This window comes from Buteo buteo, chromosome 13 (genome assembly GCF_964188355.1).
Source record: "Buteo buteo chromosome 13, bButBut1.hap1.1, whole genome shotgun sequence".
NCBI lineage: Eukaryota > Metazoa > Chordata > Aves > Accipitriformes > Accipitridae > Buteo > Buteo buteo.
Genome location: NC_134183.1, coordinates 30,837,579 through 30,856,530, shown reverse-complemented (window position 1 = coordinate 30,856,530; position 18,952 = coordinate 30,837,579). Strand labels below are relative to the sequence as shown.

Below are 18,952 nucleotides of genomic sequence, written 5' to 3'. Positions count from 1 at the left end.
ATTCTCTCTCCTTTTTCACTACATATTTCAGTAAGTTAGCAATATGCTAGGTGAATATATATAAAAGGTAGAGAAGTATAGAGGGCAAGTTGCAAGTATTATCCTTATTAACCTAATTAAAAATCTTGGAAATAAATTGTGTATGTAAGTACAAACTGCCTAAAGTTCCAGCTGTCTCAGTGACCAGCACTTAACCAGCAGATCTCCACAGGTCTCTGATGACTCTGGCATCATTACAAGGGTTACACCTTCACAGGAATGAACCATTCCCAAACAAATTCTCTAACATGTTGAGTACAAAATTCCCTTCTTTCACCTGGAAGGAGTATGTTTTAAAAAAATACCAAAAACAAGTATATACAGTCACAGACACACACTTTTTCAAGATGGTAGGAAAACTCTCAGTATGTATGGGGAGCTTTATTGTATTGTAGTTGGAGAGTGGGCATTCTTCTTACGTATCTTCTGGGGAGAGTAGGAGAAATTTTCTTCACAATGCACATTTGTCTGTACACTATTGTCTCAACATCTTTTCAACTTGTTTCAGATAAGACTGAAAAGAAACACAGGAGTATCTATCCTGTTAGTTTACCTTACACAATTGTACTGTACACATAAGGCATGGAAGATCACCTTCAGGTTATAATTCAGGATGATATTAGAAAAAACTATACACAAGTATCTTCAATTTGATAGTGAAATTTAAATAAAGTCAAACTGCACAAATACAATTTAGATGTTGAGTAGAAAATGCACACATAGCTTCACTTCTCCAAAGAGTCAAATTACACAGCTGGGTTTAGATAGAAAAAAAGCCTATCTTCATTTATCGCCGGTGTAATCAGAATTGCATGTAGAGCTCTTCACTGGCATAAATGAAGCTTCTGGATTATAATAGCATTTGGCAATACATGCCATATCCTGTAGCATACTACCACAGAAAGTTAGGGTATAATAAAACTCCGTGCCTCTTCCCTTCTCCTATTCTCCACTGTTAGTCTTATCTGGCACACCACATCACTTTCCACCTTCACTTCAGGTCTTCTCTTGGGAGGACAGGTGAACATGATAGAAAAGAGCCCAGGTATCGTTAGAAAGGCTATGCAAAGGAAACAAGCACTGAAAGGTAGTTCTGACAGACCTTGTAACAACACCATTAGGGGAGAACCTGGTGGAGAGAGATCCTTATCCATATATTGAAGTTATATAAGGTTCAGGCTAGCAGCTGTCAAATCATACATGGACACTGCTGAAGCAGAAATAGATTGTTGCGCCCTTTGAGCATGGAACCCTACCACACAGGCAGTATACTCAACCAGCCCGAAGCAACTAGAAGGCAATATTACTCATGTTGACACCATATGTTAAATTTACCACTCTGTCATTAGAGATGGCCCACTATATTCTGCATAAAATTCCCCTAATAAAACATGTCAGTAGAAGATATGAAAACTACTGCACTGAAATTACAGAGAAGTTACTATGTACATTGATAAATTTTGAATGCCAATTATTGCACTTCATAGGCTAAAACTGAAAGTGGCAACTGCATAGACAGTTTAAACTGTACAACAGATGGTATTTGCTAACAGCCAGCAGTAATCCTATTCTCTTTGGTTCTGTCTACATGAGCAAGAAGGCACAGCTTTCATTTAAAATTCAGTGACTGGCTCACACATTCAAAAAACGAGTTGAAAGCTGTTTGCAAAAGCACTGAATTAGAGTGGGTTAGAGTGATGAGGATGACAGCAGAAGGGTAACTGAACACTATAGGGCTAGTTAAGTACAAATGAGGAAGAAAGCCAGACAGGGAGAACTCACATGTACAGATTGTGCTGTGGATCCACATCCTTCAGTCCACACATGACTTATTTGTAATGGTGCTGTACATAAACAATGTGAGTTAACAAAAGGTCCTTAAGGTTTAATGACACCACATCAATTACTGACTCCTGATAATACCCATTCATAAATCCTTTACATTGCTACCTTTAATATGTGGGGATGTTGGTAAAGTTTTGGCAATCATTTTAACTAAGTTTATATAAATTTAACCCATGGTAACAGAACTGGGTAAAGGTCACAAAGTAATGATTTAAGTTGAACATGAAACATTAACAAACATGTTGTTAATATAACATGATCTTTAGTTCACAGAATTGTGGATCAGCCTCTTCAGAGAGTTGAAATGAGATTATGTACATAAACACATACAGAGCACATAACAGACAAAACTGGTTAAACAAGAATCTGGAAGACAAAAGCTAGAATAAAATACTGTATATTCAGACATATTTACCATACAAAAAGAAAAAAAACTAAAAAAAAAAACCCACTCAAAAGAAACAAACAACAAAAACCCCCAAGCCCCCCAAAAAACAGGGGGGGGGGGGGGGGGAATTGTATCAAGCATTGAAGTGGGATCTTTGGATCTTAAAATTAACATATCTCAATTCCAAGATTGCAGTTTCTTCGCTACGATATATAAAACATGCTTATTTCTTTTTACTCCCACTTGCTAGTTGTAGCAGTATGTTTTAGTAAACCAACTTTTTACTATATTATATTATGGAATTATATTTATGTAAGGTAAAATCCCTATAGCATTTTCCTTCTTACATCTGTTTGCCTGCATTTGCTTCATCGTTCCTTTCAATCTGTCTGTCCTCACTCTGTCTCCAGGGCATTCAGTGCCTTCTATTCCCTACACTTAGTTTGTCTCACATTCAGATTTCCATCTCTTCAATCTCTGAAGGAATAATACCTTTCCTCTTGATATCCACAACCTTGCAGACTACTTAAACACACTCATACCTTCTTCTCATTTATTATTTTTGAATACATGAAATATTTTATTGTGCTTTCTCAAATTTTATCATGTTTAAACTCATGATTTAAGACTTAGCAAGACTTATCAGCAGACTTAAGCTATAGAGTTTAGGTTAAAGAAGCTGGTAACAGGTTGCAAATTTCTGAACAAAGCTGAAAAAAGAAAAAGAAGCCTGTCCAGAAGAAAAAAAACCACATAGCTGTAATGACGAGGTCCCACAATACAAAGTCCTCTGTGACTGCTTGAAGTTAAACTTCTGTATTCTGACATTGTCATTATGCCATAGTGCACATGCAGTAGGTTTACTTACTAGCCCAGCAGTGGACCAGACCACCATGAACTAAAAAAGTTATCAAATCCTAAAAGAAAGGTCCACTGCAAAAAATCAGTTTCTGATCACAAAAAAATGATCATACACGGAGGAAAATAATCTATGGCAGTCAATCACCACTGAAATCTTTTAATAGTTCTCATACATTCTAATTCTGAGGCTTAAAGGATGAGTCAATTGGCTTGAGAACAAGTCAAGAATTTACAGTGAAAGAGGCTGTTGCTGCAGAAATAAAGCAGTGCTGCAGAAATAAGGAAGGCAGTAAGAGAAAGGAAAATTCAACAGCTAAGGTACCCAAATACAGCCCAAGAGAACTGGAGTCTATTCTTGTCTCTGCCAAAGAGCTCCTGAGGCAAGTCACTCAACCAAAACTTTCCAGAGGGGATCAATAACTGCATGCTCTTTAATTTCCTTTGTGCTTGATTTGAAGCACTAGGGCTTGGTTTCCAAAGTCTTGAATGCACAGCTGCAACCGAAGTCAGCAAAAATTGTACCCTGAATATATCAAGGACTATATAATGGTTAACTTTATGTTAACCTAGACACCTCAATTTGAACATGCACAACTAATGGATCCTTTTGACAGTAATCACTCTACCTTTTACTTTCTTATGCTTAATACAGGGAATAACATTACTCATAAGCTTGCAGTTATGCTGAGAAAAGGAATTAAAGTTTGTGAAACAATCAATAAAATTCTTTCTTCAGAAGTTTTTAGTAGCATATATTGAGTGTAGGAACAGACCAAAATCTGAAAAACATTGATAAATGAAATATTCTAACATTGTGTCTAAGTGAGTACAAAACTACTTTTAATTCATACCAGATGGATGAGAAGAAAGTGAGAGAACGCATGCACATACATATGTGTACTATTGGATTTGGTATGCACATCTGATTTATAAAGTTTTACCTAGCGCAGGTCTGCTTATCTGAGCCCACAAAGTCACAGCTGCTGGAGTTCATGCGCATGCGCCATTTAGTTTTCAGCTTTGGGACTAATCTCCATAAGGGAGTTCCCACAAGGTAACTTCAGCAGTGAAATCCAATTCCCTCACTTCTCATCCTGCTCCTTTCAGATGTTTTGCTTAACAAGAAATGATTCTAATAAAGTTCGGGTTTGTGTCCTTGTATATAGTTGCATACGTGTCCAGAAATATTTTAAAATATATTAAAATTAGTCAAGACCAACTTTAAATAAAGCAATAAATACTGTTTCAACTGCTTTGTTGCAAAAAACTCAGTAAAGCAATTATATTTATATACTATTCTACTCTCAACTTTGGTGCAAACAGTGAACAGATTTAAAGAATCAGAGATGAAGCTCAGTTAGTACTAAAGGCATCAAAATCCTTCCCACCACTCATTATTGTGTAACCTCAAAGAAACTGGAGAGAACATACAAACAGGGTCCTTGAGATGCAAATGAAATATTCTATTTCAACCTGAATACAGCAGAAAAATCTCTTGAATAGGAATGCAGAAAATGTTCTGTGGCTCCACACCTTTTTTTACCACACCCTCAACACTGGCAAAGACATGAGAGTGGTTGTGTAACTGATCATTAAAAAATGGTTTTGGCTGACTTCAGTGTTTCAGCTGGTGAAATTCCCCTTTGGCAGTGACTGCACAGTACAGGACCTTTAGAGTCCTTTTACAAAATACAGGAAGAGCTGAAGTGAGGGGAAGCCAAGTAGTTCATTCACAGCTTATTAGAATTATTAAATTTTGGCTAGATTCATCATTTATCAGGCACAACTCAGCCAATTTTTCTAAAAGCCTTTACACTTCCTTTAAGAATCAAGTTCAACTGAGTAAAACTGAATTCAACCAATTAACTGTTTGTCCTTTAATTGCCATAGTTGAAGTAGAAATCTGAAGAATAAATCTCCATTCAAAATGAGCTAAAGAACAAATAGAAGTTTTTTAAATGGAAGTAACAGACTTTCAAATATTCTTTCCATATTCATATTTGTGGAATCAAAGTAAGTGACACTCTCCTATGAAGACAGGCTGAGAGAGTTGGGGTTGGTCAGCCTGGAGAAGAGAAGGCTCCAAGAAGACATTACAGCAGCCTTTTAGTACCTAAAGGGGGCCTACAAGAAAGGTGGAGAGGGACTTTTACCAGGGCATGTAGTGATAGGACATGGGGTAATGGCTTTAAACTGAAAGAGGGTAGATTTAGATTAGATACAAGGAAGAAATTCTTCACTGTGAGGGTGGTTAGACACTGGAACAGGTAGGTAGCCCAGAGAGGCTATGGATTCCCCAGCCCTGGAAGTGTTCGAGGCCAGGCTGGATGGGGCTTTGAGCAACCTGGTCTAGTGGAAGGTGTCCCTGCCCAGGGCAGGAGGTTGGAACTAGATGATCTTTAAGGTCCCTTCTAACCCAAACCATTCTATGATTCTATGATGATAATATTCCAAAACCTTATAAATAAAGGGAATGGTGTGGCTGCTCACTTCATTCTGTTCCTGGTGTGGAACACTTAAGGTATCAAGGAAGATACTGTCTGCTGAAACCAACTCTAAAGTCTCATGGGCCACCTTTTTAGGTTGATACTGGACCGGTTGTTTAAATTCTTGAACTACATGTAAAAAGTTTCATGTGGCTTCAAGGATTCAGATCTACCCAGCTCCCTCAGATGATCCTGAGAGGGTAGCAGCGATGGAGATACCAAATCCCTTTCTATTGTTTTTTCCTCTCATTTTTGTATATAAACAAATCAAGTTTAAATAAACAACTAGACACTGATTTCCCTAGGTAACCTGCAGATGATTTCCAAAGAAAGAAAAAAACAAAACCAACCTACACCCAAAGACTGACACCCAAGGAAAAAAGACAAACATAGTCAGTCTCAACATAGGGACAGCCCTTGAACTGTAATCCTTACTAGCTCTTCAGTAAAGAGAGCTTCTGAAATCAGTATTATTCAGGTATAGTCATCTAAGTTTTAAAGCTCATGAATGCAAAAGCCAGGTCTTTATTTCTGTTTGTAGCTCTGTTTGTAGTTCTGGTATTTTTCCCCACTGTGTGCTTTTAGGCAATTCTTCTAACCTCAGACACTATTTCTTAAAGCAATTGGAAGCCCTTGGATGAATAACACAGTAACACTGGATAGCATGGATAATAAAATCTCATACCACTAAAAAAGGGAACGCAAATACTCCTTAAAAGCAAAATGAAGCATTAAACTACCATCCTCTCCCCTGCCCCAAACAAACAACCCCCCTCCCCCATGCTTCTGGAAAAGAGGCTAAATAGCTTTACTTATTGCTTTCCTACCTTACACTGTCTATTTTAATTCTTTCCATCATCTCAAAACAAGACCTAGCCTACTTCAGCACATGGCTACGCGTTTAGAAGTTAACTATTGTCATTACCTATTAAAAGAGTCAGTGTGTTTTTATCTCTTAGTGAGGTACACTGCAACCAATTTGAATCCTCAGCTATACTTCAAGAGATTATTCAGTAAGCAAGTGCATAAATTTACAAGCAAGTCAGACTGTCTTTCCTTCCATTTCAGCTAGAGCCATTCTATTAACTGGTTAAAAATTATTCACTTGTGCCAGTTCAGAGACAAGACTTGTTTTCTTGCAAGGCCATTTTCATTGATCTAAACGATATCATATTCTTAATATTATTTCCAAAACTTTTTAGTTTTTCATTTATGAGATGTAATGAAAGATTTAAATGCCTACATTTTTAAAATGAGAATGCACAGGTCCCCCCCCTTTTTTTTTTTTTTACACAGAGCATATTAAACAAAATTTCCCAATATAGGGAAATGACCTAACATTTCCACAGTTATAAAATCCAGAGCCAGAAAAGTATAAGTATTAACCTCTCAACCGGTAGCTACATCAATGTCATATTATCCTCCCAGCTAACTGGCTTATACTAACAGTTTTTTCAAGGTCAGAAGTTGTTGCAAAGACTAGAGTAAAATATTAACTAGTTCTGTGTTCACATTGTACCCAACTGAAAGGACTTACACATTCAAACACTTAACACACATACACAAACAAACCTACACTTTCACAGGACAAACCACCTGAACATACATATACTGACTTCTGTTGATAAGGGGATTATAGATCCTCCTGATGGTATTAAAGATGTATCTGACTGCACAGGCTCTTGCCAACTTTCAGAAACAAAAAAAAACCCCACAGACAAACAACCCCCCTTCCCAACCCAGACTAACTGAAATAGTCCTGGCTGAATAAGGCTCACAATGGTGAAATGACTATTACAGATAAAACAGTTTGGGGGTTTTTTTTGTCTTGTTTAGATGTGATCCAATCCAACTCAAATAGGACTTTGCAGGACAGTTTTGCTCAGAGGCTTTCTTGACTCTACACACAGTGTAAAACCCACTCAGTTGTAGTGCCATGGTACTGTCTGTGTCCAAACACACACATGTCCCCACTAAACAAATGCAGGAGTAAATTGCATGGAAATGAAAGACCAGAGGAGCTGGAACTTAAAAAGCTTGCTTTAGCACCAAAGACAAAGTCACCAAGTTACATTTTCAGTGTGCTTTGGAGGCATGTTTATTATTCTTGTTGACAACACAGCTAATATTCCATAATTTGTTTGGTATTTCATTTAATGGGTGGCTAAAAACATGCATGATGCTATTACCAAACAACTTTCTTTCCATGCACAGAACAGACACTTATAGAAAAACAAATCAAATCTGTCTCCCAGATTTTCCATATACAGTTCTAAAATATGTGTTTCCAGTAACAATGCCTATTTAAGGAATGCCTGCAGCCTTCCTTCCACCATCACGCTTCTGTCTGTGCACCCTCCTTCTCTTTCCCCAACTCCGTGTCTGTAGGACTACACTGGAAATCAATCAAAAACATACTGGGCTTTTAGAGGGCTGGTAAAGGAGGGCAGAAAATGAAAAGGGGGGGGGGGGCAGGTCATGAAAGAGGAAACACTGACTCGGACCAGTCACTCCACTATTCTTTTGAGTCTGTATACAGTTTAGATCAGTTACCAATCAGCTTCTACCATTGGAACAAAAAAAGTGTTATTTCAACATGGCAAAGGCTGCCTCAGGCAAGCAGAGGAAAGAAAAAACGCACCAGTGGCATCTGAAATCCTGGTTCATCTTCTCTAAACCTTTTCCAATTATTGTATATCTTCTTTGAGGTGAATGGACTACACTCAGACATAGCATTCAGGATGCAGATTCAGATGTTATGGATGTACGTACACAAGGGCATAATGTTGTTCTTATGCCCAAGTAATTCTTATCATATAATTCGTTTCTTTTACTCCTATCAAGACAATATTTTTATAGAGCTATTTATTATAACCCCAAGATTTCACCTTAGAGTGGCACAAGTTAGTTGGGATCCTATTGGTTTTCTTCATATATATAATTTTACAGTTATATATACTAAATTTGTCTATCACTTTACATACTAAAGTGTCTCTGCGATGCTTCACAATCAGTTACTTCTTCACTTTACCCTGAGTAACTTGGGTGACCACTGTCTGGTGTTTGTACAGCATTACTCCAAAATAGGTTCTTGGAATATACTAAACTTATACATTTTACATGTAAAAAATATATGCCAAGCCATTTCTACAAGAAAGACGCTCACGGTATGTATCAATATCATTTACAATGCTTAAGCTAGTTTCTGTTAAGCTTCTGCTCTATGTGGGAGATTTTTATTAGCTTTGAAGAAGAAATACCATATTATCAGGTTAGGTAGAAAAAGATTCAATATTCACTTGCATTTCGAAGTTCTTTACAGCTCTGTGTTAGATTCACCTAAATTCACAATCACTTCATACAGATGGGGAAAAAATCCAGAAACAAACCCAAAGCTTCTTCTCATCTACAATGCTCAAAATTTTATATTACTTTCTTATTTTAAAGGAGTATACTTTTAGTTTATAACATGTGCAGAAGGTAACCACTGTCTTCTGCTGTCGCTACCACTCGCTCTGGTAAAATTCCCTCTTTTTAATCATATCACATGCCTTAACACATACATGGCAGTTAAAGCTCACATGACCACAAGCTTCATTGCATAAGAATGTGTTGATAAATGAATCAGTTTCTAAACCTGAGTGTCCGTTTTATCATTTTGAGGACAAGGTCAGAAGTACAATGAACCCTGAATAAATCAGTCAAGGTCAGGCTGAGATAAGCCTCTTCATAATGTGATGATTACAGCTTTTTCTAAACAACATAATTTGTGCAGACTGCTTCTCAAAACAGACATAAATTTGACAGTGCTGTGCAGTTTGCAACTGTACTTCCAAGCTGATACAATTTCAGTGGAATTTGAACAGTATTAGTTGCAATTTGCTACAACCTTTTACCTATAGTATTACATTCCAAAAGCTATTTCCAAATCTTACTGAAATAGTAGCACTTCATCTACAGTGACAGAGTACTCGTGGCCAAGTAGTACAATTCTGGCCTGTTGTGTTGTAGGGACAGATTAAATAATAGAAATTTTCGTACTACATTAAAACCAGGAGAGGATTCATATTCATTTCTGCTCTAACACTTGCAGTTATGGAGAAATCCATTTTTAATTAGAAAGACATGAATTTTCTCATTTATTATTAAAGGCAATTATTACCCCACAGAGGTATGTTATGGAAGAGTAAAACTTTTACTATCATTAAACGGAAAGAGCCTGGTCTCAGTCTTAATAAACAAGCAATGAAGTTAAGAACAATCACAGCCATCTCAAGACCATCACAAGTAAAAGACATAACACAAAAATGAATTTAAAAAGGTAAACTGTAGCAAAGAAGATTAATATCTTAATATCTGTGGCTTTATATAAAAATCTCTATTTAAAACAAACAAAAAAACCAAAACCAAACCCAACCTACCACCACATCAGTGAGCATGAGAACAGAATCACACATGACAAATAACCCCACTCTATTCTCCTATCAGATAACCTTGAGTATGTTTCTAACATGACTGCAAAACAGATCTATGTGGCATTCTAATCACACAGACTAAATGTACTGTACATTACTTGCCAACCTATCTGACGTCTCCAGCAGCTGAAAAAGTCTTTTGATTTAACAGTGGCACAAAAACTTCTATTTTTCTCCCTGCAAAAACTTCCTTTTCGGCCTAATACATATCACAAAACACCTTTATTCAGTGTACCAATTTGGATGATATAGAAGCAACATAAGAACAACCAACCTCGTACATACAGACTCTGATACACCCTGATCTATCAAATATCAGTATGCCTATTTTCTGTATGACAAACCACTATTACAGCATTTACACACTCATTTTCCTCATTAAATACAACAGAATGGCCCTTTCCACCAATCTTTGATGTAAATTTCTTGTATCCCACCATCCAGTATAAATCTTTCCAGCTTGCAATAATATAAAAACTATAATTTAACAGGTCAAGCAGCTTCAGTTATATAAAACATGATCTTGACACACACTGTTGGGTATTCGAGATTAATTGTAAACCCAATAATTAACATCATATGTAAGATCACAGCAGGTCACTCATCTAACTCCCTGCAGAGACTGGTTATACTTTCCTGATAGATGATATATCAAACTCAACAACTAATCTCAGCCAGCACGCATAGAGATAATGCTGGGCTTCAAAAAAATCATTAAGGGTACTAATACTAGAAAGATTAAAAAAAAAAACAAAACAAAAACAACAACAAAAAACCAACCACCTTCCAATTAGGCATTTTAAAAGTTTTACTTAAAATAAAATCAACAAAAATCACTGGAAGTAAAATTGGAAGAGCAGAACTGGTGCTTAGAGCAACATTAATTAATTAAATTTCACTTTTGAACATCTTATTAAATTTACTATGTCATGTAAGTAAATAAATGCTATTTATAACTATCTCTAAGCCACAGCAACCTAATCATAGAGCCATTTCCCAGACTGTTATTGTTATGCCAAACAGACTACTCTTTCATTTCTTGTCAGTTGTAATTACAGTTCCATAATTGAAATACAGTAAATTACCATGCAGTAACTTTGAAAGATGGTTCACTGAGGTTAAGCTGTCACTACAATTACCGTATAATAAAAAATGATAATTTAAATGTTCTACTTTTCTCTCAAAGAAAAAAATGAATTCAGCTCAAGCAGCTCAGATGCATCAAATACCTTCATGATGATGTAAACAAAGAGAAACAACACATTTAAGCAAAGCTAAGCAATTGCAAGTAGAAGTCCTAGGCTGCATAAACAAATCAGTGTATTTAAACTTTTCTAACCACTGAAGAAAACTTCACATTTAAAAACAGTCCTTTAAAGAATAGTCTTTATCAGAATTCAGGCATACAATATCTATCCAGCATCTTCCATATGTGCTCCTATTTCGCTTATAAAGCATATAAAGCTTTGGAAACTCCTTTCAAGTTTCAAGCTTAATTTTAATTCAGTTCTACATCATGTTTTCAGCCACAACGAGTAGGATAATTGTAACTCACCTAACACCAATGAGTTGTAGGTAAAAGATATAAATTAGCATGGATATTTCTAAGCAAAATGGGGGCCTACAATTTTGACTTAAATTGGTCAAGCACGGTTTGTCTGTAGAAATTTTCTCAAATATTTGACAGAAATAAAATGAGGAAAGGGGATACTGAAAAGACACAAATTACTGTCATTGTGAAAATAATAATCAAAATTTTATGAGATCTGTCCCCTTACAAAAAAAGTCTTTCAATAAATTCCTACCTGCTGTCTCTGCAAAGATAACTTCAGAAAGGACATCTTTTGGAAAACAGTAACAGATATGCACATCTGAAAACTGTTCCTATTCTCCCCCTCACAAAGACCTTCTGCTGATGCTGGAAGAGGCATTCCTTCAGTTCTGTTTTCCTCCTGTCTGCTTCCAGACACCCAATCCCTGCTGTTTCCCTTCTGCTGGCACTCATTTGACCATTCAGTAAACAAGATAAGCTCAGTAAATGAAAAGGACACAAAAAAAAACCCCTAGTAGTAAGTAGTTGAAGGGACAAGGTGGGACAACGTAACAGGGGAACAGGATGTGACACAAGGAGCTGAAGGTAGGAACAATGGGCTACAAAGAACTGCAGAGAACTCCTAGAAGCTCCAAAACTGTAATTTCAACTGCATCACCGACAAAGCACACTGGCACTCTTCAGGGCATCCTCAAGGTTTCAGTGATTCCATTTAACCCAAGACAAGCAAACGGTCCTCTGTACTATACTTCCATTTATTCTCTCTCAAAGTTTGCAATGAAGCAAACGTAGTAAATAACTGCTTAAAGAAAGGGCCACAACTTCAGCTGTGACAAACAATCAAAACGTTATATAAGTGTATGAAATAATACCTATTCTCAGCAGCTAATAATCTCCTAGCCCAAATCTTTACCTATTTATTTTGCCAAGAAAATAGCAGTATCTGAAAGCGTCTAGCACACGACATCTGTGAGACGTATGATTTTTCCGTAGATATTAATTGTAATCACTTATTTCACCTCTGTTGCTTTCTCCAGGCTTTGCTGTAGATTGAGCAATTCTTTATCATGTTGCTCTTTAAGTTTATCCATCTCCATGTCATGGCTAGATACTTCTTCTTTTAGTGCTCCTTTTAAAGCTGTAAGCTCTCTTTCTCTCTTTCTCAAAATCTCTTCTTGTTGATCTTTTGCAATTAATAATTCTTGCAGATCCTGCTTCATTTGCATCAGCTCCTAAAGAACAAAATTAAACACAATTGCATGACAAATAGCTCCAATGGATGTTCTGTTTGTGTTTCAGAGAAGGAAAGCATATAAATGCAAGCTCCCCAAGGCCAACTTCATTTCGTACGACCAATGTATTTTTTGCAGCTTTTATAGTAAACTAAAAATTTACTAAATCCTAAGAGTATTAGATGTAGAACATATAGCTATGTTTTACATAATGGGTCAACGTATCTGATGCTGTAAAACTATGAAAAGATTTTGATGGTGTATGTTATGCTGTCTGTAAATAAAGCAGGAGTCAAACTAAAGTTGCAATTTAACAACTCCCCCAGTCCTACCTTCTGTAGCAAAGAGGTAGATAAGAAGAAAAACCTTTTTTCCCCCACACTGCAAGAGAAGTGAACCCAATGATAATTCCTTGTTGTCTTTTCTGCTGGAAAGAATAAAGAAAGTTGCTTCTGCAAGTGCTGAAGACAAAACAAGTGCTTCCCAACTGAGTCCATGCCTTTACACCCTTCCTCCTCCCACCATGTTCACCCTAGAAGTCATTTCCCCTCTCCAAATTGCTGGGAAGGAAGTGGGCAGTCAGTGCATCTGAAGAATAAATGCACACATGCATGTATACAAACACAGAATAAAATAACAGCAACAATCAAAAATGTACAGCTTCAAGAAATATCTAATTTGGTATTTCTCAAGTTGTGAATAATTGCACTGTCAAAAAGAATGTAAACTCCCCCTGCACTGAAGCAGGATCAGTACATCTAAACCATTCCTGACATACATCATCTATTCTGTCCTTAAAAGCCTACAAGGAAAGGGATTCTACTACCATCTCAGATGGCCATGTTCCACTGTTTAATTATCCATATTGACAGAAAATGTTTACAATGCTTACTTTAAATCTCTGCAGCCAAGTCTCTCATTTCTTACTCTATCCCCACACAACATAGAAAAATTGATCACTATCTCCTTTACAGCAACATTATAGAAGATGTGCTTTTGACTCTTCCCTCACTCCTCCACTCAGATTCAAGTCCTTCTTCACAGGTAATGTTTTTCAGTACTATCACCATCATTCCAGATATTGGCCTACTTATGTACAACTTTCAACTGCAGTGCCTGAGATTTAAAACAGTAATTTAAGAGTAATTAAATCTCACCTACACAAAATAAGGTAGTTATTCTACTCAGCATGTCTTGCATAGAAACATCTTTAATATTCCTGTGATCTATTGTCTATGCTTTTGCTCCCTATTTATTCAGCTTTCATTTCTTAAGCTAGTTCTTTGCACTAGTATTAAGCAAAGTTAATCGTTTTGGTATTACAAAGTATTAAGATAATTCTGAATTCTAATCTTCCTTTTGAACCATTATACACTGATGCTTTTATACACCCTTATCAACAAATTTAATAAGCAGTGTTCTCTATTTCATCATCAGTATATTACTATAACCAGGGCTACAGCCAATTCCTCTTTCATCCCAAGGTGACAGAAAACCCGTAACTCTCTTGTTCCTCTTCAGACTCTATCCCTTCTCTTCTCTCCCTGGTCCCATCAATAGAGAGTCAACAATTTAGAGACTGCTTTGGTGAGTTGTTTTAATTTTCTTAGTTGAATCTCACCTGGCCTTGCTAATACGTACACCTTCTTTAAACTGATCTTCCCTGTTCTGACCCAAAATCCTATCTAATTGTTAAAACTGAGATGATTATCTGCTAATAGGACTCAGCTGTCCCTCAACCATTATGTTATTTGTTCTCCTATTCTATAAACCAATGGTACTTGTACTTTGTATTCCTTTTAGTGTTAATGTAGTTATTATAACATGCTTTCTTAGGTCACCTAATAATGGTATACTATCTTGGACTGAAAGAATGGGAAAAGCTAAGGCATGTATTTCTTCTACCTGTATCTTAGTTCCCACTTTTCATGCAATTCTTCTGACTTTTTCATCCTTCTTCTGGTACTTTATAACTAACCTCAATCAGAACCTCTTTCTCCCCTTCATCAGTATGTTTGGCATTATCCAGTTCATCATGCATCTCAGAGAGCTGGTCTTGAAGATCTCTGATCTCAGTCTGGTGCTGTTCCTGCTCCATCTTCACTTGAAAAAGCCTCAACAGGAAAAATCAGACAGGATTTTTTAATTTGTAAAAATACTAATTTGTTCTTTCAAGTACTAAAACGATACAAGTATCTATTCCCATGTTCCCCACAAGGGAATGGGATATAATGAGGCAGAAAAACGAAATGTCAGAGGGGTAAAAATGAGAACTCTCTTAAGTAAATATTTAAGTTGAAAGTTGTATTTTATTTCAAACCTGGTACTATGTTCTTAACTAAAGTATTCAAGTGTTTCCTTAAAGAGTTGAACTATGTATTATGACCGTGAAATATTAAAAGCAATTCACACTAAGAGGAAGACTATAAATTCGGCAATCTTTCTCTTCCAGATATTCTAAAAACATGCCTCTTCTGAACGGTAGAAACATTTCCTATAATAACAAACGTCACTCTGTCTGATTCCCTTAACATATTCTGAAGACACAGGTACTTTTAATCTAAAAGGCTTAAGAAAAGGTACAAATTCCAATGAATAACTTTTTTAGAATTAACTCACTCCTCTAGGTTTTGCCTGAGTTCCTTCTCACTTTCTTCCAGCTGCTTTTTTAAGGCTTCTTTTTCACATATATTTTCATCAAGTTGCAACTGAAGATCTTTCAGGCTTGCTTGTGTAGCATCAATCTCTTCTTTGGAATTTTGCTGATTCTGAATTTTGTACACCAAAAGTTAAGCAAGATAATAGACTAAAGAAGCCATTTCTAGACTTCGGTACTTTTCACTTGTAGAAGTCCTTATTAATTTATGAATATTAAAAGCTTGGAATGTTTATTAAAACACAAAAAGCACTGCTTTTCGATTTTTATTAGAAATGTGAGAAGTGAAGTCTCCTCAGTACTATCTAATCAGTTTCAAGTACATTGATTCTTAACACAGACTCAAAATGCAAACTGAAAGATGCCAAGCTGTTGTTCTCATGTCTTCAGAGCATGGCTGTACTTAATTACTTTGAATTCAGCACTGCAAAAATAATGCTGTAATTAATAAACAGCAGCTACATGAGTAATACAGTATGTCTCTCACTCCATGTCTGTCTCACTGCAGTCAACAGATTAACATTTACCTCTGCAGATACCTAGCAAATTTTATGTGCATGTGCCTAACATTTTTATTCACTGCTCCAAATTTCTCAAATACTAAGAAGAAAGAGATTTCTTAAAAATGATAACAACCCTATGAGCAACTACACTTAAAACAAAAAGTTGTCTGTAAAACCACAGGTATATCTGCATTAAAAACAATATGAAACAAAAAAGATTCAGCTGTGTGATCAGTTGTCACTTACTTAGAAAAGTATATTTGAAATAGGCAAAAGCTTTATAGTAATGAAGCACCATACCCTAATTTCTAGATCCAGTTTTTTCTCTAATTCTTCCACTTTCCTTTCAAGTTCTGCTTTTTGTTCCACCAGTGCTTTTACTTCAGCTGAAGAATCCGAAACCTACAATTAGAGATGTTTGTTCCCAAAAAGCCAAGATGTTCTTTGACAACTGTTTTTTTAAATCTAAAGTAAAGCTACAAGCAAGGCTAATAAAGTGTAGCATCAACTGCCTGAGCTCACCAGAGACTTTTCATATGGGTCAAGCCAAGCTAATGTTTTCAAAGGAACCATGATTTGATTTTCATAAAACTTCTTGGTAATTGCTCAAGGCATGTTGCCAATAATACAGAAAATATACAAAGCTAAAGAAAAATTCAAATTAGGCAACATATGAATTAAATCACAAGTACTTGGGGCCAAATTTGACTGAGATACCACCAATTACACAAAATGGACATCAAAGGCATGCATGCTCATATGTCAAGGCAGATTTTCAAACACTGTTTTTTGGTAATTTCTTAAGATGTGCTTTATATTTTCATTTTGACTAATTATAGCCCAGGATAAAATAATCATCAAAAGTAAGCATTTAATCCTTCTTAGGCCATCACTGCAACAACTGGGCATTTCTTCACTTTGCTTTAGAACTGAAAAAACAGTGCACCATGTAGCAGGAAACAAAAACTTCAGTAGGCAGATTGTCAAATGCTATTATTGTAATATGGCTTTTAAACAATATCCTAGATTACTGCTTTTCTAAATTACAATTAAATTAAAATACTCTCTCCACTTAGATATCTATTTATATCACTATAACGAGAAGATACTCCACCATTATTTTTTAAAGCTACATATGTTAGCTTTTTCTTTGATCCAACAACCTTTTGATGTTCACATTAAGTCTGCATCTGTCTCCTAAAATGTAGAAGCAAAATGTAGCTCTTGTGGTAGACTCCTTTACATTCTTTTTTAATTCTTAACAAATAGATTTCCCATAAGCCACCTCAGTGCATGATTAAAATTAAGCTATACTACTGAGGGACTACAAGAATAGTCTAATTGAAGTCAGTAAGGGGATTCAAATTTTTAAAGCCCTGTTTGAACACTGTATCACTACGAAACAAGCCAAAAAAACCTGTTTACCTGCGTCTTTCCAGCAGCTCTTGACTTTAAAGTCTGAATTTTCTCAAAAACCAAGTTGACTTTCCTCTTTGTCGCATCATCATTATCAGCACTTCTAAAACACAGTACAAGTATACAATGATATGATCAAAGGTACTATTTTGTTAACATCAAAACAAATTCAGAGTGTCCAAACTATTGGAAATCACCAATATTAAAAAAAAAAATCTAATATGAACCAGTCAGAAATTATCTTAACTATGATTTCATTAAACACTTTAAAGAGAGGCTGTTAAACATTAATATTCCAATTTTTTTCTAAAAAAAAATTAAAAAAATAATAATAAAAAAATCACTGAACTCTTTTAATTGCAACTCTCTTCTACAAGACTATAGCTGTGGAAAGACAGGTATTCAGCATGTATATTATTCAAACATACTGAAATTAGGAGTAATTAGTACTAGGTTTTTCAAGTCCCAACTACCGCACCATAAAATAACATTTCAACAGCTCCCAGAACCTGCTACATCAGGAATGCAAAGAAATTTAAGTGCATCGTGTATATTTTAATTCATTTCACCTTCCTTCATCTTTCAATAAAGTTATCATTAGAAAATACCAAGTAAAAGAGTTACAGATGGACAAAGGATTAAATGCACACAGCAACAAGAAAAGCTTCTGTCAAACCTTAAGAAACAACACTTTTTTGTTGTTTAAAAAATCCACAAGCTTAAACTTGCATGAGGTGTGACTTGAATTCTTCATGAACCTCCCATGAAGTTTAACTCCAGAAGTATTTAACAAGACAAAACATATTCTGATTCACAAATTTCAAGTACATTTAATCAAACGCTGTACAATAGCTTATGTAAGTCCTGATTGCCTGGGTATTTTGAGATCCTATAATGCCTTAAAGGACACAGCTGAGATACAGAATTATAAAACAGACATTTCATTTAATTATAGCTTTGATTTTACAGTTTCACATTTTAAATGTAATAGAAAATAAACATTGAGAAAATAAGTCTCCTCTCCAAAAGTTAACTATGTTTACTAACCCTTCCTTAAGGTAATTGTAAAGTATCTGTTTAGCAGTCTCTTCATTTGTTTGCTGTGCAAGATCTTGCTGGCCTTTTAAGAGATCAGGAGTTGCCTAAAAGGACAAGATAAAATGACAAAAAAATATAATTCTATGAGGATTGTAAATATAACCTGTACAATTGACATTCTCTATTCTATTCTATTATGAAAACATTTATGTACTGTGGACCTAAAGTTCACAAAGATCCATTGGAGTTTTGGCTTGAAGAATAAACTTGACTTTGCAAGAATAAAGTGTACTCCACACCAAAAGAAAGAAAACATAATTTTGCATGGAGTTACATACATTTCAGTAGTCCACTTTTGTGCATTTATGGTTAAGAATCATTATAACATCATTTACAATAATCTTCTTTGGCCCCACCATCTACCTTCAACCATACAAGAACAAGCTGTTTTACAAACCACA

General features: G+C 35.7%; 1 protein-coding gene across 4 annotated transcripts in view; it reads right to left on the bottom strand.

Annotated features, from left to right (window-relative positions):
- Nucleotides 1–18,952, bottom strand: part of CGNL1 (cingulin like 1) — a 65,853-nt gene that overhangs the window by 28,147 nt on the left and 18,754 nt on the right. For all 4 annotated transcript variants that reach the window (XM_075045371.1, XM_075045372.1, XM_075045370.1 and 1 more), the window contains exons 3-8: nt 18,501–18,595; nt 17,463–17,556; nt 16,338–16,439; nt 15,498–15,646; nt 14,857–14,992; nt 12,666–12,878 (exon numbers count right to left, since the gene is read on the bottom strand). In XM_075045371.1, the coding sequence (XP_074901472.1) occupies nt 12,666–12,878; nt 14,857–14,992; nt 15,498–15,646; nt 16,338–16,439; nt 17,463–17,556; nt 18,501–18,595 (789 nt within the window). The remainder of the gene's footprint in view (nt 1–12,665; nt 12,879–14,856; nt 14,993–15,497; nt 15,647–16,337; nt 16,440–17,462; nt 17,557–18,500; nt 18,596–18,952) is intronic.